We start from the raw sequence: 25,930 nt of genomic DNA on the forward strand, positions 1-25,930 counted from the left end.
AACAGAACAAGAACACTCAAGAACAGCAGACACTCAAGCTTTCTGTTGAACTGGAATAGAGAACTGGGCTATTTAAAAGGACTTAAAAACACTGTCCAGATGCTGAACTTTGTGGTATTCCATTTATTCCCAGTACTCAATGTCCTGGCCAATGATATCTGAGTAACATCCGGTGACTGGGGAAATCCTGGGACTCAGTGCTGGCAGTGCTGCCAAGATCAGGCTTGTTGCCATGAACCCTGATGTCAGATAGCAGAAATGAAATGCTCCCTCTCAGACCACAGGCACAATCGATTGTGGAGATTATTTTTGCTGGGCCGAGTCAACGTTTTGGCGATGTGATATTATATGACGTCGCCAGCCGTGAAGTTTACTGTGGCAAGAGACTAAAAATACTACAAAGATCAACTGTGCTGTGCATGCGTTTATAAATAACTAAGACTGAAGTTAACTTAAGGACAACTCTTTTCACTTGCATAAGTCTGGCCAACCGTATTCCTTAATCCTTGGGTTTTATCAACAGAGAAATCCTTTGTTCAAAAAGTTAAATATTCTCTGTGTCAAACCAAAACCCAGTAAGCCTTTTATTTCTACATTATACTGAGAAAGGTATTGGCCACCTACACAACATTTTATGACATCTCATTCTAAACCCACTCGCATTTTTATGGAGTTGGTTCACCTTTAAAGCTACTGCAGCTTGCATGGAGTGTGTCTATGGGAATTTTCATCCAATCTCCATTCCGGTTCATCCCAAAGGTGCTCATTGAGTTTGAGGTTAGTGTTCTGTGTGGGCCAGTCTGTTCTTAAACACCAAACTCATCCAACCATGCTTTTATGAACCTTTATCCGCTGGGGCACAGTCGTGCTGGAACACAAAAGGGCCTTCCCCAAACTGTTCACACAAAATTGAAAGCATAGAATTGTCCAAAATGTCTCAGTAAGATTTCCTTGGAGCTAAAAGACCCAAGACAACTCCAGAAAAAACAATCCCAAAGCATTATTAAATTCAATGATGTGTGACCTAATACGTTTGCCCATATAGTGTAACTTTAATTTAGAGGTGTATGCCTACAAATGGCGTGAAGTTATACTGCACCTTGGGCTGAAAGTCAGTCCAGTTTTATATGTAAATGTATAGACAAATTATTGCTCTGGGTGTGTGAAGAAGATGACAAGATCAAATGTTGGGTCAGCAACTACATTCAGTCTCACTGAACTCATATTAAGGACTGCATGGAAGCCAACTGCACCTATAAAAAATAAATTCTGTGTTAAACCCACAACTTCAAACAGCTGCGATTGAAATAAACATGGCCTTTGTTGGAGTTTCTGAGGTTCCCCCTTGCAATGCTGTTTAGTTTTTCCCTGTCAGTATAGTGAAGAAACAAATTGGACAAGTCTGTTAAATTATTTTTTATTTTGTTTTATATAATGTTCAATATTTTCAGTACAGATACTTTATAGATACACTTATAGAACCCAAAGAGCACACAGGGTGAAAAGAGATAGAAAGCCCCAGTGAAAGTGAAAACATCATACAGCATATACATATAATGCTCTCTATATACAGGTCCTGTCTCTCTCTGAGGTCGGTGACCACACCCCACATTTCCCAGAAAGTACCCCACCTTTACTCCTACTTTTATATACTTTGATGTTATTACACTATACAACTTACACGGCTCTTTAAATACCCTACGGGTTGACCTTTGCTGGGCCTGTGCTTCGCCCGGTGTATTTGAGATCAACAAAGTGGCACAAAAGTGTCTCTCATGACAGCAAGGTCTGAACCTGCTGAGGGGATCTGGGCACCAGGTTTTCTGGGTCGTTGTAGGCATTAGCTGGGCTGGTCAGAGCTGTGTAAACCTCCCCGTAGGCTCGGCAAACCAATTCTGTCGACTGGCGGAAAATCTGCTCCCTGCACAAACAAATACAACTCGTGAAAACCAAACCGTCAATGTTGCAGTATCAAATTGGCTTTTTAAGCTTTTCTTAATCGGGCAAGTGAAGGCATGTTGCAATTAATCACTGATCAAGAGCTGAATAAAGTCAGCCTTGAATGAGATGTGTCTTTTCATGTGACCAATGTGTGCTGCCACTACTGTACCAAAACAAAGAACAACAGTGTGTGGTGCACACTGCCATCTATGGACGCACATTACAGCATTAAGGCACAAGAATCAGGTGACTGCCACAACAACACATACTGACTTGGCAAAGAAAATACCGCTCACATGAGGGACTTTTAATCTCTTTCTCCGATTTCTGTCCCAATTTTACAGACGTCATAATTATGCAATTAAGATCTGGCGCCACTATTCATCTAAAGTTCTAAAGCTCTAAAATGTAGCCAACTTAAAAAACAAACAAAACAAAACAACAATTGGCAACAATTTCTGACAACTGTGCTTGTATTATAATAAAGCCATTTTGTTCTATTTGTTAATATGTTGGCGTTTACGATACTGTGAAAGATATTATCTTCATATATTTTGGGGAACTAATTGGACAATAACATAGAAGGAACATTACTACATTTTATTTTAGTTGCGACTTCTTTCTCTACAGACAGGATTTGCTTCAGTGTTGTCCAAGAAACATTAGGTGACCATTTTATTTGCAGTGCAATAGAAAGAGAGGATAGAACAACTGGGCTGAAGAGCCTGGTGAAAGGACTCGGGGACACAGTGGGAGCACCTTGGTTGTATCCCACTCACGCTCTTGAGAATCCATATTTTTAATTGGCCCGCAGAGAACGAGGTGGCACAGTGCTGAGTGTAACACCACACACTCCAAACCAAGTGCACTAAGAAAGAAAAACAAAAAGTGAAGCGAAAGGAGTCTAAAATCACATTCCCATTATTTGTGGGCTCCAGGAGCATTTTTCAGAGTGCAGGCGGCTGTTTATATGTGTTTAGGTGAGCAGAGGAGCGGACGTGAGCGATAGCGGGGAGAGCGGGAGAAAGACAAAGAGGAGGGATGATTTCAGGGAACGAGCGAGGGTGAGAAATGGACCAGAAGCTAATTAATGGCGTCCTGCCCATCAGTCCTCCATGTCCATTAATAGAGAACATTAACCTGAGGTACAGAGTGCTCCTCAAGCCTGCTGCACTTTCCAGTAAACGCAACTCATAGAAAGAGCCCTCCAATGTAGCAGCTGCATTGAGCTAAAAGCATGTGCTTTTTCTGATCAGTAAGACAAATACAGCCAGTCCTGCCCACCGTGCTCTTGATGTGTTGGTGGCTTCAGCAATTTAGTATCCAAACTCTCTGTAAATTTATTCGAGTGTTTTGTTTAGAATGCAGTAATGATCATATTACATCTGAGTAAGTGATGAATGTTGAACATAATTAGGTCGATGCACCGGTTCTATTTTTATTCAGTCAGAACAACGCTCTCCACTCTGTTATTACACCAGGTGATTTGGGTAAACATTTAATTTGAGGCCTGAATATTGCATGTATGCTGTTCTCTGTGTGAACAGAGAAACACCTATCAACATTAGGGACAGAAACTCACTTGATGGCTGCACTTAGCAGGAAGTTGAGCTGCGGCATCACAAGCGTGTCAGGGGACGACAAGTACCGATCAAACTGGACCTGTTTGCATGCGAAGGATAACAGCAGGCATCATGAATCAGGTATCTGCATGGGCCTTAGCTTTATTAACACATTTAGCATAACTCACCATTGCTGCCTTCACAGAAGAGCTGTCCATGCCGGGGAGGAGGGACAGAGCACCCTAAGAAAAGAAAAGCAACTGTCAGTTCAGAATCCACGTTCAGGTTACAGCGCTCGAGCAGCAACAATGTAAAGAACTGAACAAAGGTAAGGCAGTGGAGGGTCTCCATTTATTCATGTCTGCATGCAGTGCCAAAAAGATTTCTTTGTGTACCGTCTATGCTGTCTTGAGCAGCAGCTATAACCTGCTCTTCTGGCCAAAACTTAAAATGCTTACAAAAAGGTAATCGTAATTGTGCATGGCTGAGCTGACCCCTAGAGAGCTGGCTGGAAAGATGATTTACATTAGGGCTAGACGATATGATCTAAGTGCTATATCATGATAAAATGTCATCTTTATCTCAGCATCTATAAATGTAAATATGCATCAGTGCATGACACTTCCTTTCTTGTCCTTTTAAAAGGCCTAACCGGGTTAGTTGGAGCTATTCCTGATTTAATTATATGTGGTTTAGATGATTTACAATCTGAAATTTACAAAGACACTATTTTAAATCAGTACCCAACCTCTAATTGACCTATAAGACACAGAATTAGGAAAATACTCGTCAGTGTAGTTCATCTTTGCAAAATTACTGAAATCAGAAATGCACGCCTCGATTTGTGAAAAAGAGAAATGCCCTTCCTAAATCCTGACGTTAACTACACTGAGTAAATAAATGCCTGACTGTGTGCACACAACAGCAGATACCTTTGAGGCAATTAGCTGCCACTGATTATCCAGAATGGTAACATTAAGTCAAGCTTAAGCGCCTAAATTGCCAACATTAAAACCAGCAAATAGAAAGCAGTGCAAGGTTCAAAGCAAAAGAGTCGTTTTATAGGGATATGGATACATTAACAGACATACTATGAACCTACAAAGTCATCTGCTAGCAACAAGCTCTGTGAAAAGCCTCATTTAAAATCATAGTTTTGTTTTGTTGTTTCTGAAATTTAATGCATCATAAAAAAAAACCAAAATACAGCACAACACAAAGTACTAAGGAGTTAAACAGTTGGGTTGGAATCAAGTGCAAAAGGCGTGATTTAATCTTTTTAAAAAGACAACCACAAAAAAAAACAAAAAAACAAAACAAGACAGGCCACCCGGGCAGAGAAATAGTCTGCAGAAGATCACAGTTTATGATTGACCTCTGTGTTGAACTGCAGCAGCAGGGTGTGGTATGTCCTGACATGACCCAGAGTCAAAGCTTGCATGCTAAACCACAACTATGGGTCTTAGTCAGTCCAGTGGCAAAATGTGTCATAAAGAGGGTGGAAGGTTCATCAGCTCCTATCTGCACAGGACACTACTGGAGAACCCATTTTTAAATACAAGCTGATAAGATCTGCCCTTCTCTGTTGCCTTCATCTGAAAAACCTGATGGACATGCTATTATGCCCTAACAAAGAAACTGGTCATGTAACCATAGCAATAGTAAAGCCTGTAAATGTGTCTCAAAGCGGTAGTGCAAACAATACTGCGGGAGTCTGTATACTATTAAAAAAAAAGAGAGAAAAAAAAAAGGAGGACCATTAGCGTGTCTAACAAGAGAAATGACAGAAAAAAAATCCAGTTCTATAAACTCATAAGTGAGCACATGTGAACATGTGTTTAAGTGCTCTGTGTGAGACCTGTTCAGCACTGTGCTGCTGGACACAGTTGTAGATATAACTTAGTCCGGCTCTGGTCAGCACGTAGGATGCCTGCTCGTTGATCATAGTGTCCAGGTGAGCCTCGATCTGAAAAATGTGGGAGAGAGTGGCTTCAAATTCAAGTCCAAGCCTGCATTGTGAATAAATGGTACTTGTGATTAATGGAGAATCACTGTGCTGTTGATAATGAAGCTTCTACTGGAGCTCTTGTGGTGTTCAATTACACAAAAAAAGTGCTAAAAATAAAAGGGGTAGATGGACTATTGGAGCGTGAACAACAATGCACGATGCACACCCTTTTATGAGACAGCAAATTAGATCTCTTTAGTGAAAGATTTGGCCTCTGCGGATTGTAATGAAAAGGATGGGAATAATTATCAGCTATTAATAATGAACAATACAGATGCAGTAATGTGGAATAACAGAGACTTGTGATTCAATAAGTCTTGTTCCATACCGGCATATGGTTCTTAATCATTGTTATTAGAGTCACGGTGTTTACTTATTCATCAAATACAGCTACGTAAAATGAGAAAAAGAATGTCTAATTCACTAATTATTTATGTATGTTTACAACTGGAACAGACCTGGAACTCGAGCATCTCAAGCCTCTTGTCTGTAAATTCAAAGAGGGCCAATGTGGTCTTCATGACATACAGTGAGTTGACCATATATGTAGCCATGTCAGCTGTGCCAAGGTTACTGGCTGACACAGTACACAACTGTAGGAGGGGGTCCAATATGCAAGAAAGAACCTGGGAGAGAAAAAGTAAGACAAAGCCTTAATCACTGAGTTAAATAGCACCTTTTCTAAATTAATAGATGGAAACAAATATTACAATAGACAACAATAAAGGGAGGTTAGTTTAGGGAATACATTTTTTTAAATCCAAAAACATGTATTTACCTGAGCAAAGTCAGCCTGACGAGCATCCAGAGGAACTACTGAGGAGTCGTGGGAGGCCAACACCTCCCTGAGAAGGGTGAGGGTCTGAGTGAGGGAGGCTGTAGGTCCCAGGTCTGCAGGTGGTAGCTCCACCTGCTCAGGCAGACGGCGCCATAAGACAAGATGTAAGCGAAGTAGAAAAACAACCAAAATGGCAATCACAATGGTTAGTTGTGTGCAGGATATGTCCTCCACACAGGCAAGTTGTCAACCAACTACACTGCACACAATGCTACAACCTGCTATCACACTGATCCTCAGTCGGTTGAGCTGTTTTTTTTAATGAAGAGGGTTTTGATTTTATTGGCCTCTGGACACACAATGTAGAACTGAGCATGGCCACCTTTGTCCAACTAATAGAGCAAATTATGAGAAAGCTGTGTTCCTGGCATTAGGTGGAATTGACACCAAAACCCTGAGGGCCTCCAATTTGATTAACAGCAAGCTACAGCAATAATTCTTGTAACTGCTATCGATCGGGACACAGCCAGCATGTAATGTGGAAGAGCTACTGCTCGTGCTGAGGTATATTTGGATGGCAATTTGACTAAATGGTGACAAGTCTGGTGTTTCTTGGCAGCTAGCGCCATTTTGATGATGCGGCCAGCAGGCCGAAATTGTTTACAAGCATAAGTGGTTCAGAAATAGCCTTGTTGTGTTTGAGGGTTTAGACGTAGAGCTGAAATATACAAAGTGTGTCCACATGGTGCAATACTAAACTTCACTACACTGTCATTTAAGCATTTTTATGAAAGAACATTGTGAACTTTTATCTCTTTCTTTAGTTAAGATGTCGTAAAGAGGCTAACCGATACTGGCTTTTTGAGACCGATGATCTTTTTTAGGGGACAAAAAAAAGAAATAAATACTGACATTTCACCAGACATTTCTTATAATCATAGACAAATAGTAAACTGAAGCTATAACAAAAAGAAAAGTGATGATATGACTATTTAGAAACTCTCTAACACAGTATTTTACAAACTAGTTTACAACTTTTGACGAAGATTTGTTACTAGAAAAGCTACCTCAAAGGAACGCTCTTTGTGTCCTCATGGGATTGAACCAGGGACCTTTTGCTTGTATAGTAAATGTGTAACACAAGAGCATATGGTACATAACGAAGACAGAGTGCTCTCTGCTGGACAGACAATATGGTGACACCTTTTCTAAATTACACTACAAGTGTTGTATTCTCTATTATTATGTCTGCACTAGTGATTTTTTTTAAACCGCCACTTCCCCACAAATGTGTGAAGAAAAACAATACTGTGGATTATGCTACCTTGTCCATGAGCCTGCTTGCATGAAGGCTTAGACTGTTGAAGAACATCTTTTTGCTGAGTGAGTGCATTTCCTCAATAGTGATGAGCAAGGAGGCCACACTGGTTCCAATGATTGAGCTGGACAAAGACCAAATAGAGAGATAAACAGACAGCCACATTCACTGTACGTTTGCATGATCAATTACCTTTTGTTTGCCATTCTTTAGCAGAAAAAAACCTGAAATCTCACACTTTAAAAGCTTAAAGTAGCATCTTTTGTCCAACCAAAGGCGTGAAACCTGAAAGTTACTGTAATGACTAATAGAAAATAAAATGGAAAAGAGACTAACTCCACAGTTTGCAAAAACCAGTCGAAAAAGCCACAGAATTCTTTGTTCTACACGATGAGTTCATTGATTATTTCATTATTGAAATTGATGTTTTTCAGGTTTTTGTTGCTGATTAATCAACCTTTCATTTTAGCTCTGCGGTTGCTGCTGAGTTATTTGGACCAAAACTTTAAATACCTGATGGTGTGGTGGTAGAACTTGAGCAAGTTGGACAGCTTGTAAAGAAGGACAGCGCCTGGCTCTGCTACTATGACTTGTTCTATCCGAACCTGAGGAACATTAACAGTGAGTAAATCAGTCAAATAGTGATGCACAAACAGCCGTCCAGTAGTTTGATGTGATTTCTCACTTTTAGCGGCCTGCAGACTCCTTCTGTAATGTGTCCAACCACTTCCTGCATGTTATCCTCCACGCCTAATGCAAGCAAAAGGCCCAAAGACATAAAAAATACATTAGCATTTGAGATCACTGTATATGTAATCACTGGATTCATAAATATACAACTGAGAAAAAATACATCATTCCTTAACTACAACATAGTTAGTGAATAGACGATTTATATGACTTATTTATATTGAATTATATTTAAATGGCATCATACAACCATATTAGCCTTAGGACAGAAACCAGAACTGGATGATGGGAATTTAACTGTGCATTGTATAATTTGTCATTACCTTGCAGAGTGACTTGTTTCAGCAGAGCTTCCAGATGCTCTTTCTCTGAGGCAGTGGCTTGGTGCAGCCAGGCCAGCATATCCCCAACATACCTGAAAGGGTGACAAAACAGCATGTCAACAATGGACCGAGCCAAGGCTAATCTTTCCATACCGTGGTCACAGCTACAACAGTGGGCCATCGCGTTTCACTCCCCTCAGCCAAAAAACACACAGCATGAATTTTAGTGTTACATAATGGTAAAAAACAGGAAAGCTAAGCTTAAATTATTATACTGTATGTTTGTGTGACTGCGAGTGTGTGAGCGAGGACATAAGGAGGTGAGAAAGAACTTGATGTTCTCAGAACTGTTGGTGCTTCCTATAAAGTGGAGGTGATTTTGTGTTCCAAACATGGCTGGTGTTCTGAGAAAATCTCCCATTTGGCTCCTGGGCAGAAGAGGAAGGGGGAAGATGGAGTGTGTGGTACAACAGGAAACTCGGGTACACTCAGATCCTGTTATTCAATAGACATTTAATATCTTCCTGAATTGGGTTTTAAGAGTCCAAATTCGAAGAAGTAAGGAACAAACTGTGATTGATTTATGCTCTAGAATACTTATAGCCTAAATATTTTAAAGGCATGATTGTGCTTCTGAAGAACTGTAGAGCATTTCTTGATATACAGTGTGAGGCTTGTATGTGTCTGTTTATTAAAGTTCTACTGAATAATTTATTAGAGAAGCTATCCTTATCATATCATCAAAAACTGAATTTTCATAAGTAATAGTTGTTCAAGATTCTGCAATTTTTCTTCTGATTTTTTAAAAATTGATCTATTATTTATGCAACAACATCAAAGAATTAAAGACAAACAGCCATGTGTCTTTTAAGATGTGCAGACTTAAATATTCCTGACTTAAAGGGAAGACTCCCTAAACTATAAAGGACTTACCACAGACCTGATAACTTAAAAATGATCATACTTATAAGAAAATAAGCTCTTTTTTTAAGATAGGAAAAAGCAGTATTCAGCTCTTAAATGCAGTTTGAGAACCTAAAGTAAAATTACAGTGTGAGGGGAGTTGTACCTCAAAGGGTCATGTGAATGCATCTCTATAGGCCGGGGAGTTCCTCCTGGCCCACCACGGGTGAGGGCGTCGATAAAACCTCGAACAACGGCACACCTGCGTGCAGTGCCAAACTCATCCAGAGTGTACCTTACAAAACAAAAGGAAACAAAGCAATAATTAACAACCAAATGTAATGTGAAACAAGCAGCTGTACTGTTGTGCAGGCTGCAGTGTGGTCAGCCGGTAAGATCAACAATGAAGGGAGCTTTTCCAGAACGAAAGAGTTTAAGGTTATTCTGAAGACCATGCAGTGTCAGGCTCTGTGACAGACTAAACAGAAGATAGCGCTGACTTAAGATTCCAAAAATCCTCATATCTTCTCTCTAAGCCTCAACATCCACAGCCAGAGCTTGACCTTGGAAACTTTGTGGGTGCAGAGACAGGTGCATTTCCGAGAAAGCGGGACAGACAGGAGAGGTCTGCCACAAAAACAAACAAAGCAAAAAAGAAAAAAAAAACGTGTGAAACTTTCACTTGTCTTGTTAATCTCACGGTATGCCTCGGAAAATCTATGAGCAAATATTTGTTCTCTGTCAGGACAAGTGACCTTATAAATTATTTGCAGATACTGATATTCACTGGTTTAAAACACATGTTGATTCAGCCCTTAAGCTTTTCCTCTTTCTGTGAGTAATATGTTTCAATGTTATTGACTCACATGGTCCAAAAACACTGGGCAATTAATTTTTTTTATTCCTTAGCCTTTTCAATTTAACACGTTTAATTTGGAATTAACGTGTCAAGTCCTAGCTTTGGTTTGAATGGATTTGCTTCAATAACACAACTGTGCGAGACAGTGACCAAAATGAATTAGCCTGATATGCGATGAAAATTCTATCAATTAGAAAATGTTTGACCCGTAGCACACCTTTATACATTTGAATGCATTTGGCTAATTTTGAGCACACAGAGCATTACCTCTGCATTCATTCTGTTGCTTCAGTCAAAGCATCAATATTTATGTGTGTCCAAGTTGTATTTACAGACTTACTGTGGATTTAGACTAATGCGGTCAATCTTTGTAGAGCCTACAACATAACCTACATAAGTGGCAACACTGTTAAAAGCATTTGTGCTTTTGCGTGGAGTTTTATGTGTTAATTACTTCGTGGTCACGTCCCAGTGTTTTGAATCTGGTGTCAGCCACAATACAAACAAAGAGAAGGTCGGGACTTTTTTCCCTCCTGGATCTCCGCTCTGTGTTGTGGTTTTTTTTCCGCAGAGGCAAACATATTTGCCCCTTGAGTTTGTAGCTTTGATATTTCTTTGCACCTTCTGGCATTCAGCAATCTCCCTCCACAAATATGCTGAAATCTCTGTCTTAGCCTCTACTTATGTTGAGGCTTTGACTATAACTCCTTATATTGAATGATTGTTATTCTCTCACTGATAAATTCAATAACTGGAGCAAAAAAGTTCCCAGAAATACACAGACAGTACTTAATAGGTCATTCGCAATAGTTGTGGGCTACCTCAGTGGAACGTGTAGTTGCATTTCCAGGCAGGGCACATCGGGTTAAGGTGTAGGATATGTCTTCGTTAGAAAGAGTTTTGTGGTTAACACTTACTAACAGCATAGATTTGACACAGAAGAATAAATCCCCCATTACAATCAAAAGTCCCTCTCTACTTTTCAGATTCCCTCCCTGCTTCTGCTGTTAAATAGAAGTTTTTCCTTCCCGCTGTGGCCAAGGGCTTGCTTATAGGGGGTTTTCTCTGTATTATCATAGGGTCTTTACCTTACAAGTGCCTTGAAGCAACTCTTAGTATGATTTGGCTTTATATAAATAAAATTGAACTGAATTGGAAACATTTGTAATTGTACAAAACAAAACAACAACAAAAAAACAAGACTAATGACTATTTCTCTTTGGCTTATAAGAAAGAAAATGGTAAAGATGTTACACTGATTTCTGTAGACTGCAGGGGGAATGATGCAGATAACAATCAGCAATGAAAGAAAGAAAGACTGCTTACACAGTACATTATACTGTTTGTGTTGACTTTAAAACACACACACAATGAACTTTGGAGAGGAAAACTGAGTGCAGAGGAAAGTGATTTCCATTTTTTTTTAATACTCCTTATAAAAACTATGAGTGATGTAGATTTGGAAATTCAAAATACAACCTTTGAATTTATACTACTTATAGAGGATTTTTCAGAAATTTGCAGACATATATTTAAGACTATTTGAGCATTTTTATAATAAGAGGGATTGTTTTTTCCCTTTTAGCAGACCTCCCCTCTCCTGTCCTACAGGCTGCACGAGGGCAACATTTGGTTGTGCCAGGCCGTCATTTTATAACTTAGACGCTTTTTGCTTCTCTTTCCAAGATCACAGTGATAACAATGCCCTTAGTTCTCACTATTCACCACTGACTGCCAGAAGAAGACAATAACACAGTGCAATATAGTCACTGTGAAAAAAAACTCTACATAATTTTGAAGTTAACATGGATTTGTAGTGAAAGTTTGTAGATGTATTTTGTGGCCTATCTTACTATTATTACTATGAAATCCAAAATAATGTTTTAGCCACAATATGATCCTGTGGTTCAGGACTTTAAGACATGCTGACACAAAGAGAAAGACAAACACAGAGACATGCTTCTGTTAATGTGTGTGATTATATGTTACTTGTAAAGAACAGGTCGGTCCTGTAAGGCTTCCATGGCTTGAGTTAAGACGGGGCTGATATCACACGTCTCCTGGGTCAGTCCCCTGCATTCATCTATGGTGAAAGAAACAAAATAAAACAAGAAATACTTCCACTGGAGCATAATCTGATGATTTTAACAACTGAAGTCTTGAGAGTTATGCTCTACTCCTTGTTGCTAAATGTTGTGGATCATGGCGACCCTCCTGGGGACAGCAAATCAAAGAAGAAGAAGAAAACAAATTTTCTTTCGTCTTTTTCTTCTTCTTCTATTTTCCCCTGAATTTGGTGACTCTGCTTGTGTTGCAAACAGTACAAGCACACAGCCAAGCTTCCAGATTGTGGCAAAACACACAATCCACTGTTGTCAATCTCAACTCAAGCTGGAAACACAGATAAATCTGCAATTGTATCTGCAAGTAAAATTTGTTTCTCAGTCTTAAACAACTGACAAAAAAAGAGGTTTCCCCAAAATACATAATTCAAAAACGACCAAACAACGTTCTAACCTAGTGTCACTTCACAGTTAACAAACTATTACTTGACAAATCTCTGTATTTCAGGCTTTTGGCAGGTCTAAACCACAGCAAAACAAGCGTGCGTAGAGCAGCTCATAATTTAGCCGACGCTCTACATTTTGTAATTTCATGAAGACACAAATGAAGTTACTGTGACCTAAACAGTTTATTTCCAATCCATTTGACATCAGTGACAAAACACATGGCTAAGCTGCGGAAAATATTGTAGTCTGGCATTCTTTTGCAAAGACAGACAGGATATGAGTCACATGTATCCTTAAATGTATCCAATACACGCAGTTACTCACACTTGAAAGAGCAAAGTTTTCTGTTTAAATGCGAAACCAAAAAGAACACATCATGATCAAAAGCAATAAAAAAAAATCATACTTTTCTTTGTCTTTTCAGAACATGCACATGCCTTTTATGCATTTCTACTCTGCACTCACTTTGAGCCCAGCGGTAGAGCTGCTCATATGAGGTCTCCTGTAACACTGCCATCTGCTCCATGATCTCTAACCTAGAAGAAGCATGCAAGCCAAGACCACACATTAAACACTCGAGACTTGCTGCATAATGTCAGAAGCATAACAGTGATGTGAATACACTTTACTGGTAATTCTTCCACTTAAATTATTAAATTTAATAGAGATGAATATAACACAGATTAAATTACTGTAAGTGACATTCTTTTATTTCAGTGAAAGTGGAGGAAAAGGCAGTTACACAGTGAAATGTGGATCTTACCCTGCAGTTTGCTGGTTAGTTCGCAGGAGGATTTTCACATCTTCATGGATGTGCTTCACTCGGTTGAGAGCTTTGAAGAAATCCTGGCAAAATAAACAACACACAAATTATGTAATCTGAGCAATAATGCTAGCAGAACTGCAAAAACAATCTGATATTCTGGGGAAAAAACTGTTGTTTTGGGGCATGACAAAACACATGGCATCCGGAGTCTATCCCACCCTGGACAGGTCGCTAATCCGTCCCATGGCTTGCAGAGAAAGACAGACAGCCAACAAAACCTCCTGTGAATTTCGAATCATCAAATAACTGAGCAGTCTTTGGACTGTGGGAGGAAGCCAGAGTATCCAGAGAGAAGAGAGGCACACATGTAAACTCAACACAGAAGGCCCCAGACAGCTGGTGGATTCAAACAAAGGACCTTCTTGTGATGAGGCAACAGTGCTAAGTCACTGCAACGCTCTTTAAAAACTCATTCTATGATATTATGTATATGAAGCTGAAGAAGCACTGTCTCATTTCAAAATAATTGCAAGTCAAACAAATTTAATTTTAAAAACAACAACAATGAACCAAAGTGTTGTACTCAGTAAAAAACATAAAGTGCATTTGATCAATAAAGCAGTTTTCTTTTTGTATTTGCATTCAGTTCTTGATATAATGTATAAAGGGATGGAAAATATAGCATTGAACATTTACTTGCTAAGAAATTGTAGTACTGTTCACATCTTACTATAGATTTCATGGAGTATGCAGGTAGTATAGCCTCGAGTAGAAAGATGATCACCGAAGACAAGTCAAAAAAATTAAAGATAAAATATAGTCTCCTAATCCTTCCCCTGCAAAACATAAGATTTGTCACTTCTTCTAATTCATTGTTCATTTACCTCAGTAATGGGTCCATCTCGAGACCCTCGCAGTGTGGCCATCTCCTCATTAGATAGCTGGAACTTGGTGAGGAATGCCTGAGCAACCTGAGCCCTCACCTCCAGACGCTGACTGAATGGAAAGAGATAAATGTTGTTCATTTCCTTGACTTGTCACAGCTGCACTGTAATAAAACCTTTTCTTATCCTTATGATGCACTTCTATTTTAGTTTCTGTTCAGCAGGGTATTTGCTTATCATCATGATGTTTTATGTCTTTCTATAAAACCCTTGTGGATTGTTGTCATAGAAAAAAAAAATTGTTTTCTTCAGTCTTTCATCAAAGAGTGTTATCACAGCATTTTGTTACGGCCCCTTGTGTTTCCTTACTGCACAAATAAAAAGGTGTGAAAAACTACCTTATATGCCTTCATTTAACAAAGAAGGGGGCAAGCTGTCAACAGGGTGCAATGATCAAATTCCTGCAGCAGATGGCAATCACACTCTTCACACACACACACACACACACAAACAGAGAAAACTGAGAGTAAAAGCAGGGTGGGACACAGGCATCATGTGAAGCAGCTTGAATATCAGAGTAAGAGAAGAGACACAAAGAAAGCACAGAGCCAGATACCGACCAGGTTTTGTCACCAATGACTGCAGAGCGATGGCTATCAGTGTGACAATAAGTGTCTTAACACAGTAGTGACCATGGAAACCACCCTGATCAAATGGGGAACTCTGTCACGGGATAGCGGAACAGCAACGTGTCCTCCCTTCATCCCCGTGTGAGCCAACTCCTCTATAGTCTCTCTCTTTGGCAAAAGTGCAGAAAGATCAGTAAATAACTGGGTTATTTGGGTAGAACAGAAGAACCCAACATTATCTGACAGTTGTGTCTCACATGGCCATTACTAGTGCTCAGCCGGCTGAAAGTAAAGGGTTGTAAAACTGTTACAGAAACTAGTAATTCAGTATTTCTCTGTAGAACTTGCCAAGGCTCAAACACACTGTAGGACCTCAAGCAAAATCTTTATTGAGATTTTGCTGCAGCACACAACAGATCCAATGGAACGCTTGGATTGCATACTTTAAAAGCTGGCTTCATTACAGCTACCTGTCGACATCAAAATTGTAAGTGGTGACTGTAAAAAGTTTAGTTTTTTTTTTACTTTTTCAGCGATAAAGCAGAGCACCCCCTACATAAACTGGCCTTTTGTGTTTCAGGTTTTCACTAGTGGATTGTCCAAAGCAGCTCTTTAGCCTGTTAGAAACACCTAACAGTATAATATTTAGGTAAAGTAAAAGAACAAACTTATATGTTTTGCATAAGAAGTACCTGCGAGAAGAGAATGCACTGAACTCCAAAGGCAAAGGGAGAGAAATGGAATGAAAATTGGCAGGAGTAAGTGGAAAAAAAACATCACATTACTGCGAGATAACAAATTAAAACAAGAGACACTCAAACACTGATATCGCACCAAAATAACAAGCTATGCTAACAAGGTCATTAACTAAACAGAGAGAAACCATTTCCATGTGAACATGCTGGTCCTCACACAAACACACTCACTGTTAATTCAAAATCTGTAAACTCGTTTAGGGTGAGGAGCAATGGCTGTCTGAAGAAAAACGATTTTATCACTAATATGCAAATTTATGCAGCAGGCTTTGACAAAAATCTAATTGGATCATCTGTTCTACAGTCAGATACTGTGGTATAAACATGGAATTTCTATCATTTAAGGTACTTGAGTTATTATCTTCACAATGGGAGAGAGGGAATAAAAAGACAAACGCACGGATGTACAACAACAACAAAAAGAAAAATCATTAGCAATTTCTGAAAGGGAACAATGAAGCTTACGTGTTTATTTTCAGTTATTATGGGTGAACCACTACTTATTATTTACTCAACTTCCCATTCTAAATAAAATACGACATAATGCGGTTCATCCTAAGGCAACACTCGTACCCCGTTGTTTCGCATCCTTAATTCGTCTTCGCCGTGTGGAAACGCCAAACTTGACAGACATGTTAGCAGCAGCACAAAAAAAAACTTTGCTCCCGCATCATCAGATTCACCTTTAGAAGATAAGAAATGCCCCCTCACATCCGAGCCAGGAGTGACAGACCCGTTCCTCCAGGATGTAAATCACAACAAAGAGGCTGTACAAGGTGAAAAGAGGGGGATTGTGGGAGCTCTCTTACACACCAAACAAGAGCAAAGGAACAGTGGAGCAGGAGGATCATTTTCTACAGTGCTGTCAGAACATGACACATTCTTCGCAAGACTGCAATTACTGAATACCAGAGAGAGGCACAGTACTTGAGTGAAGCGGAAACAGCACACACTGTAAGTATGACAAGAGACTATGGGTTAGTGGTTCAAAGGAAAATTAAGTCAATATTTTACCTTTGATCTTAACAATATCCAACACGTGCAAAATTGAATTAGAGCTGGGTCATGTGACGAGATCAAAACAAGTCACAGCCTGTGTCTTTGCTGGTGTCTCTGTGTGTGCTCAGATTTACCAATAAGGCCGATTGATTTAGTCTCTTCAAGCATGAAAATTGTTTAAGCAATATAACACTGCACAAGCTCATAAACAGCCTTGTCAGTACCTTCTTAATTACCTCACAGTGCCAAGCGCTATGAGCTTGGTACCAAGTTTATAAAAACTGACAGCCTGATTGCAGAGCACCGTTTACCAATTCCATTTGCTCTTATGTAAGGTGACTTGTTTAAAAAGAATTGCAATATTGCTTAAATTGAAAAATGACTGATAAGCATATGCATAAAAAAAAGAAAAGAACTAGTGCAACACCTCTCCTTAATAAGAAAATGTCCAATCGTCTCACACGAGTTCAGAAGCATGTAGGTCGATTATGCATTAGCATCTATCAGGGGCCATTTCAAAGAATTGCAGAGAAATTTGGCACTCCCAAAGCTGTTAGCCATGTGCCAGCGATCAGAGAGAGCATGCAGTTACATCAGAAAGCATAAAGGCATACTCACAGCCATGTCCTCATTAGCAGCAAGCTGAGTCTTAATAACGCTCAAGTGTCATTTTACACGGGTTGTTATTGATGTCCCTGATTGTTCTCTAAGGGGTTTCAGCACTCTTGTATTTATTAATGACCTGCCCCGACGTCGTACTGAGAACATTTATTCTCAGGGATCCATATTTGATCATTCATCACATGCTCACGGAATTAAAGTGGTAAATGAGTTTCTGCCACAATGGAAATGCAGGTAAATCTTAGCCATGTAGGCAGCCAACTACGAGCATCTCAGTAAACAGCTCCAACAGTTCATGCCCTTCAGCTCTGGCTCATGCGGTTACACGGAAACATCTGTTTGTGAGACGTCTAAACTTGTTCAACACCATGACATGTCACACTAACGCAATGATCACACAAAGCAGTACAGGTGGGTAACATTACATTTCATTACGGAACAGCACACAACATATCAACCTAATGTGCTCTTGCTGACAGCATCTTTGAACAGAACCAGCTCGAAACAAAGGAACTCTATGCTCCCACCTTTGCTTCTGCACACTGTAAGTGATCTGCTGTTGCCTTCCATTTCATTAGTGTTGACAAATGACACAGTGCCACCGGCAGATAAGACGGCAAACAGTAGAGGATAGGCCTCCTCGGCCAAGTAAATACAATTTTGGAGCATCTGCAGGCCTTTGAAAACGATTACACTCTCTCAGTAGAGCTGCCCTGTAAGCAAAACATGGGGGATTGTGCAGCAAATGCAGCACTGCTATAATAAGTGTCAACAGGACAAAACATTAAAAAAAGAAGAAGTGTCTCGGGACTGCAGAGGGTTGTGTGACCTGAAATAGATCGGACCAAGAAGACTGGAGTGGGGTGGTGCAGTGAGCTGAGTGGTGGGTGGGTGAAGAAAGACAGCCTGACTGCACACTTCCCTTGGCAACTCTTCTGGGACAAAATTGCTAAAGACAAGGTCATAGCCCAGCGTTCACAAACCGTCCAATCTCGTTGTGGGGGCATTGCGGTTCTGCAAATGAAAATGTCACACAGACAGACAGCAGGTCCCACGGGACTGCTACGCAAAGAAGAAGACAAGGCAAGAGGCCACTCAGAAGGGCATTCTTGTAAAACCTCTGACTGTTCACCTTCAACAGGACCCACTGCACAAAGCGACACATTGTTTTTTAAAAAAAATTGCCTGCACACGCTCACTGTTGGCTTTATCCCCACCGGTGTCTTTCATTGCTCTCAGTCTCGGAACTCATCTCCTTCCTCTTCAATCTTGCTGCCACTGCTCCCATGTCACCTTTTTGTCTAGGAGGTCCTGAAGCTGTGCCAGTGGAGCATGGAATTGCCGCAGTACATCACAGCTGTCAGCAATGTCTTTTGCCAGGAATCTACATTATCTCTACCCCTGCCTCCATGTCAACTGGCAAGGTCACTGAGCGCGGAGGTCACATCTGGCACAAATGTTAATGAACCCAACCCGAATTGTCAGCCATCAGCCAACAGGATGTTGGGAGGGGGGGGACATTTTATTTTTGCATTGCTGCCAGCACTCTTGTGGCCAAATTCAGATTAATGAAACCTAGATAAAAAATTATTGGAAGGCTTTCAACCAAAAAATATCCATCAGTATTCCAAGAGCTGTAAGAGAGTACCCAATATACACTGCGTGTCTACAGTTTGACTCGGTATCATGAGCTGTACTGGATCTGCATATCTGATAGACGTTAATATGTGCTGTCAGCAAATCTTGATGTACACACACCCACGCAGGAATGTACTGACGGCTGCTCTCCAGTAAGAGTCTGGCTTCAATTAGATCTGAGAGCGCACAGGAAAAACCCCACAAACCCTTGATTTTGAGACTTACATTTACATGTAGAGAAGACTGTAAGGATTATTAATATTGTCTTGTTCTTCTGAATCTTAACTGTTAATTATTTTACAGTTATATTCAAAGTACAGTTAAAAATGCAGTAACATATCATAGGTATCAGTAACATCAAATCACCTTACTGTCTTGTGCAGTAAGGTTTTTAAGTGCAGCCAGAACTTTAAAAAGCTGACTTACTAAAGCACACAATTTAAGCTTGATTTTGACTTCTGTGGGAAATATTTATCCCAACTTACACAGTAACCAGAAACTCCTTTCATAACTACACCGCAAACTTCCGCACCATACAAGTCGCTTTGCTATGTTTTCGACCCGACATCTTTCTCGGAAAGATGCATGTCGCAGAAGGTTACAGCGTAGGGTTAAAATAGGGTTCCGGCTATGGTGCAAGTTACAATGTAGATCTGATGCAGAAGTACAGTTCATGTTCACGTGTAACACTATCACCTAAATGAGTGATGGTCAGACAACTTTCAGTGATAACCTTGTACTTCCTTTGTATCTAAAACTGGGATTGTACCTGTTCACACGCCACTACTGGAGCCCACCTTGATGACTTGCAGTAGTATTCACTGCAGTATAAATCACCAAGCAACTCAAGACTAAGCTGAGCCCCACATACTTGTGGATATCGAAACTGTAACACTGGAGTAAGTAGGACAGCTGGAAGACAGATGGTAGTTGTCCAGATTTGATTCTCATTGCCCCCAATGGTGTGTGTCAATGAATAAATGAGAACATTGGTTTTTGCAGAGGTGGTATAGAGGTGTTAAAGATTTATAAAGCATTTATGTGTAAAGTCAGCTGAATTAAGAGATATTTTAACGTTTACTTTAGTAATTTAAAGTAAGTGTTAAATAAGTAATAAGCATAACTGGCCTGAATTTGTAGGATTCTGTATTAGTTTTATTTTTATGGCCTTTTATGGTCTGCTCCTCTTTTGCTGACCATCTTATATTGTAAACAATCAGAATAGTATTAATACTACACTTGCATTTTTTTAAACATGTTCCAGTTAAATGGAGAAGTCCTCTTTGGCAGCTAACAGTACGAGGCAAATATGGGAAAACAAAAAAGTGCTATCCTATACTGCATGATCTATTTTTCCAAACAAACTGGGTCCAATAAACTTTCAAATAACAATAAAGTAAAAAATAAAAATAAAGTTCAATAACTTTCAAAGTCAACCAATCTTTTTCCTGCTGCAGAACTTTACTTAAGTGCATCAGTGCACTTAAGTATACGCAAGTTATTCCATCCATTAATGTGATAAAAGATATTAAGATTGTCAGTCAGCCATTAAGTACAAATTATAGGCATCCAACTGAACTGTCTATTTCCTTTTATTTATTCTTAAGGACAATTCACAATTGATTCTTCACCTGTATCCTTTTTTAAAAACATAAATATACATCAAGTTACAAGCTGATCTCCACACACATCCAAATCTACTCACTTTTCTCCTTGCAGCTTGTTGGTTTTCACTATGAGGTCCTGTGTTTGCTCTTTTGCAGCCTGTAGAAGAGGGATTATGTTTAAAAGACAGTTTACAATAACTATATTCCCAAAATAAACTCTATAATCACTTTAGTCATATTTTTGATACACGCCATCAAGCCAATAAGAATAAACTAGGTCATGTTTTTTAAACTTACGGGAGAATTTTGAAACATATGGAGCTGATTAACGTACCTTTAATCTATTGGTCATTTCTTCACAACATGTGCTCATCGCCTGGACATCCTCATGAACACTTTCAAGCTCCTACAGATCATGTGAAATCAGTTACACCAGCACTGATGCACCTCTGATCACATTCAAAAACCAAACACAAGTCATACTACAGTGTGTCGTGAGAATATTTCTAAAGCTGGTCCAGACCACACATTTTTGTGTTTTGGATAAAGAAATATCCAAATTGTAAGCATATTTTTGTTTTATTAGATGGAGCACTAGATTTCTGCAAGTCATCTGGGCTCTGAACTCTAGATCAGTGACTCGCCCAATAACTAGTCTTTTCGCACAAGATCTAGTGAGTTGCATAAAGAGAGATAAAGTATCTGTAGGACAGATCTTGGATATCAGCTTTCGATTAAGGAATGTACTAATGAGATATTTGGATTGGATAGCAGCCTGATCCTTACTCAAAATGCTTGATCTGGTGTTGTGACAACAGCTGATTTAAAAGGCCAAATGCATTTAATTCAGTTCTTAGTTTACAGCACCACAAATCAGCTGCAGTGCACCAGTTTCTAATGGGAGAGCCAACATAGCAGGGAGGAAGCTCACATCAAAAGGTGAGAAGTTTGGAGCCTTTTCACATCTGTGATGCTAAAAGCTTTTCTCTGTATGTTTGCAAAAGCTTTAACCGTTAACTGTGGTCAAATGAGTTGACATAACTGACAACATCCAGCATGCTTTCCCTAATACAGAAATTCCCCAAGTATGTGCTAGGGCCTATTGATGGGGTGTGAAGGTATGGTGGTTGCGCCCCAATACATCAGTTACAATCAACTCATTAAAAAAATAAAAAATAAAAAAAATTAGTCAACTGAAATTATTTTTTTTCCTTACGCAATTTGATAACTTTAAACAGATTGAAACACACAATTTTGAAAGCTGAGCCTTTTCAAATGTTACCTGACTTACTTCTATAGGATAAAGGGTAAATCAGATTATAGTCCTTTTGGTCCAATCATTATATGGGACTATAAAATAAAATTCTTCAGGATTGGCTCCAAAAGTCATGCAAATAATTAAATTAAATTTGTGTGATATTCAGAGATGTGACTACAAGTTTGACTGCATGGACAGTTTTCACATATCAAAGTGGGCCACAGTGGTCTGAAATTGGGGAATGGCTGCCCTCAAGGCACGCTCACTCCTAATCTTGTTATGTTTACCGCATCTGTATTTTCTTAGCTCCACTCAGCATGTTGTGTGTGTATGTGAGGTGATGCACCCATAGTGTGACTAAGAGCAGGGAACGGAGAAACCAGGATGACCATGAATGGCCATTTGGCCACATGCAGTGAAGACTTTAAACTTACCCTAAATGAGACTTGTGCAACTAAATTTACAAAATAACATGAATGCATTTTTTCCTTCTACCAGTTCATCATTTACCAGCAAATACCAACTATGTAAAGTTATATTCTTGAAAGTATTTACATTCTACATTTAACATTTACATTTATTCTACAGTAGGATATGCTGTTGCTTTAAACAAAAGATGAAATGATTCCCAGTTCTCTTCTCTCCTCAGAATAAGTAATGCAGTTTATTGAAACAACAATTGTAGTGGATCAGTACTTGATTTTGATACCACGGTATCAGTATTGTACTGTACCTTCTCAGTGTATTGTATTTGTGGCCTGAGAGGTCAAACCCACTGGTAAAAACATCCGTTAATTGAATAAATGCTGAAAAAGCACACAAAATATACAACTGAAGAAAAACAAAAGTAAAAAAAAAAATCTTATAAATAATAAAAAATTGAATAAAACCAAAGCTCCCTTAACTGCAACAGAAGTGATTTAAGGGAGATAATAACATGAAGTAAAGACAACATCATAAAGCTACTGAAGTGACAGAAACTGAAAGATGCAACAGTCTCTACTGAGACACGCCTAAAATAAGCAGGGGATCTGTCAGTGTTGTGAGAGAGAAAAACAGGAAAGGCAATAAATAATAAGTCATATAATACTGTAGATATATATTTGCTGTTAGCTGTTTACTGCAGCTGTTCTCTCACGTTATTGTCTCCTCTAAATCATCCTCATTGTGTCTGTGTGTTCTGTTGCATGTTTTGTGAGCTTTTCATTTGTCTGTGCTTTTGCAGTGTTTTTACATTTCAAACTTCCTTCATCCTGATGCTGGTAAGACAATATTGTGAAAATCAATCCTTCACTGTCATTCAATCATCTTTAACTTTAATTTTCTGCTGCCTTGATTATTCTAATGCACTTTTCACGTGCATCTCTTGGTCCTCATTAACTCGTCTCCAACTGGGGCACAACACAAGGAGCAAGGCTGCTAACAAAATGTAGGGGGTGGTCACATATTACACCTATTCTTGGATCCCTTTACTCGCTTCCAGAGATATTTAGAATCCACTTTAAAATTCTGTTATTAAGATATAAAGCTCTACATGGACAGATCCCTGCTTATCCCTGCTTCTAAGACCTTATTAATGCACTCAGCCTCTCAGTCTAACCAAGGTTGTTATTATTATTATTATTACTACTATCATCATTGTTATATTTTTTTAAGTCACAGTGCATTTTTAATTTTCTCAGCGCTACCATAACCTTGTATCAGAAATGGAAAAAACTGGATCAGTGCTTCCTTAGTACGAGAACAAAAACTAACTATAAATTACTTTTGGTGCATTTGAAGTATGAACATACCTGTAATTGCCTGCTGGTAAGGGCTTAGAATAAAGGGAAGAGATGTCTATGATTGAATGATGGCATTTTTCTCCACAGAAGCAACTTTAAAAGCATTAATGAATTAGTTTTGAAATGACATTGGCACACAGAACTACATAAAAGTATTGACTCATTCTTCGTCAGAACAAAATATCTAGTATTAAAAGACTATGAATGCCCAGATAAATTGTTTGGAAGTAGTAGAAGTCTTAATAAATCACTCTCTCTAATTTCACTCCCTGAAATACTGTTTTCTTTAGAAATAAAAAGTCCTAATATTTACTGTTTTTATAAAATAAAGTTAAAAATTAACAGATTCATTTGCTCATTGTGGAAATTCCCAACCCACCTCAGTTAGTGCATATATATTTTATACATTTTTCTGGCTATGATCCCACAGCCTTGAGAGCTCATCAGTTATAATAAACTCCATATCACCTCTTTTACTCCTTTAAATATTCGCGCAAACTCCTCGTTGATCGCCAGACTTCGCCTCTCTATATCCCCGCGAAGATTTCTCCTGGTGCGTAAACTGTTTTCAGTGAAGAACACCGACAGCGCCTTCAGAGCCTCAAGCATCTCCTGGAAGTACAAAGCAACAAAACCATTACTGTCAGCTGCAGTGTTGTGACAACTGTAATGTCCCAAGCTATCAGCTGCTTTAGCTGGCAAATCCACATATCTCAAAATGAACATAAAATGTGGAAATAGTTTTGTGGCCTGCATTTTCACACTTGAAGTGTATGTTTCATTTTATTTGAGCTAAATAACAAGCACTTTGTGGTGGGATAACAAGAGTGAATGGATGCAGCAAAAAGCTAAGTCTTGGACAGCTAAAGATCTGACCAATGTTATTACCGAGCTTTGATAGAGTCAGAGATGATCAACTGCCACCTGGAAAGATTAACTTCGAAAAATCATTCTAATAATAATGAACGGCCGATTTAAACACGAGTTATTTCGTTGCTACATTCAGCTAGTTAGCCAAAAAGCAAGAAGCTAACGTCTTCCGACTTACCTTGTCGTTGTCAAGTCTGGTTTCTAATATCTTATTAAGCTTCCTCGACAGAGGATTGTTCGGCTGTGAAGCCGCATTTGCATTTTGTGCTGCAGTCGAGCTGTCAGCTGAAATTTCTACTTTAGTATCAGCCATTGTACACAAACACTTCCACGTCAACTTTGGGAAAGATGTTGTGGTCCGTTTGAAATAAACGTCCGTCTGGATTCCTGACTAGAAACGATACAACGTTCCATCGTGTGAGCTCAATATTGGCAATAATGCGGAATTAAAATAGAGGCTTTGAAAGTTTATATACCCATTTTACTCTCCCGTGCCTTTAAACTACTATACAGGCTTTAGCTAAACTATTTAAATAAACTTGTTTTTGTTAATTGACTGCTATGTCCTCGAAATTACTGCAAGTGCGGGACAAGCGCTGAATGAAATGGTCATATTTACTTTTACAAAGAATAGAGTAGGCCCAAGAGGCTTCATTATTTCCAGTTTCTTGTGTCGTCAGTCATATCTGTGTCACATTAACGTTAACAAATATGAAGGATGACACAATAATGTAAAGAATTATAGCCTGTTAACGACAGGCTGAATAACTTCCTCCATCTAGCTGCCTTCACACAATTCACAGGGAGCAAAGCTGCGTTTAAATGCTTCTGGCAAATCAGAAATGAATAAATGAAAAAAGCAAACACAAGACATTGTTACTAATCTGAAAATGTTGAATAACCCACTTTTGCTCAACTGCACTAGGCACTTCCTTGGTTTTATGCAATTAAGATAGTGGGTAAAAACTCCAAGGAGTTTAAACCAAAGGAAAATAATAAAAGATTTGCTTGAAATATCTAACACAAACTTTCAAAGAAAGACAAACTTCCAGGTAGAGTTTTTAGAAAGGTGCAGCCAACTCTCAGGTTTGTCTTAAATGAAAGATGCATCACAAATATCCGAATTCAGCTAGATTAAAAAAAAACAATAATAGTGAGACTGACACTGTAATAGGCAGTAGTGCAAATTGCATTACGAAAAAATATGTACACCATAATTCTATGAAA

General features: G+C 39.1%; 1 protein-coding gene across 1 annotated transcript; it reads right to left on the reverse strand.

The window, feature by feature from the left end:
• Nucleotides 1-1,403: 1,403 nt before the first annotated feature.
• cog6 (component of oligomeric golgi complex 6) lies at nt 1,404-25,229 on the reverse strand. The gene is made up of 19 exons (XM_005926508.3): nt 24,882-25,229; nt 24,302-24,445; nt 21,126-21,197; nt 20,890-20,948; nt 14,543-14,654; nt 13,656-13,738; nt 13,358-13,428; nt 12,372-12,465; nt 9,690-9,818; nt 8,621-8,712; nt 8,293-8,357; nt 8,121-8,212; nt 7,614-7,731; nt 6,290-6,421; nt 5,970-6,137; nt 5,362-5,469; nt 3,692-3,745; nt 3,524-3,603; nt 1,404-1,921 (listed from the first exon to the last, which is right to left on the reverse strand). The coding sequence occupies exons 1-19, from the start codon at nt 25,014-25,016 to the stop codon at nt 1,774-1,776; spliced, it is 1,956 nt and encodes a 651-aa protein (XP_005926570.1). The 5' UTR covers nt 25,017-25,229; the 3' UTR covers nt 1,404-1,773.
• Between the last annotated feature and the right edge of the window lie 701 nt (nt 25,230-25,930).

The sequence above is a fragment of the Haplochromis burtoni genome, unplaced genomic scaffold, assembly GCF_018398535.1.
Source record: "Haplochromis burtoni strain Fernald_Lab_line unplaced genomic scaffold, NCSU_Asbu1 Contig_36, whole genome shotgun sequence".
NCBI lineage: Eukaryota > Metazoa > Chordata > Actinopteri > Cichliformes > Cichlidae > Haplochromis > Haplochromis burtoni.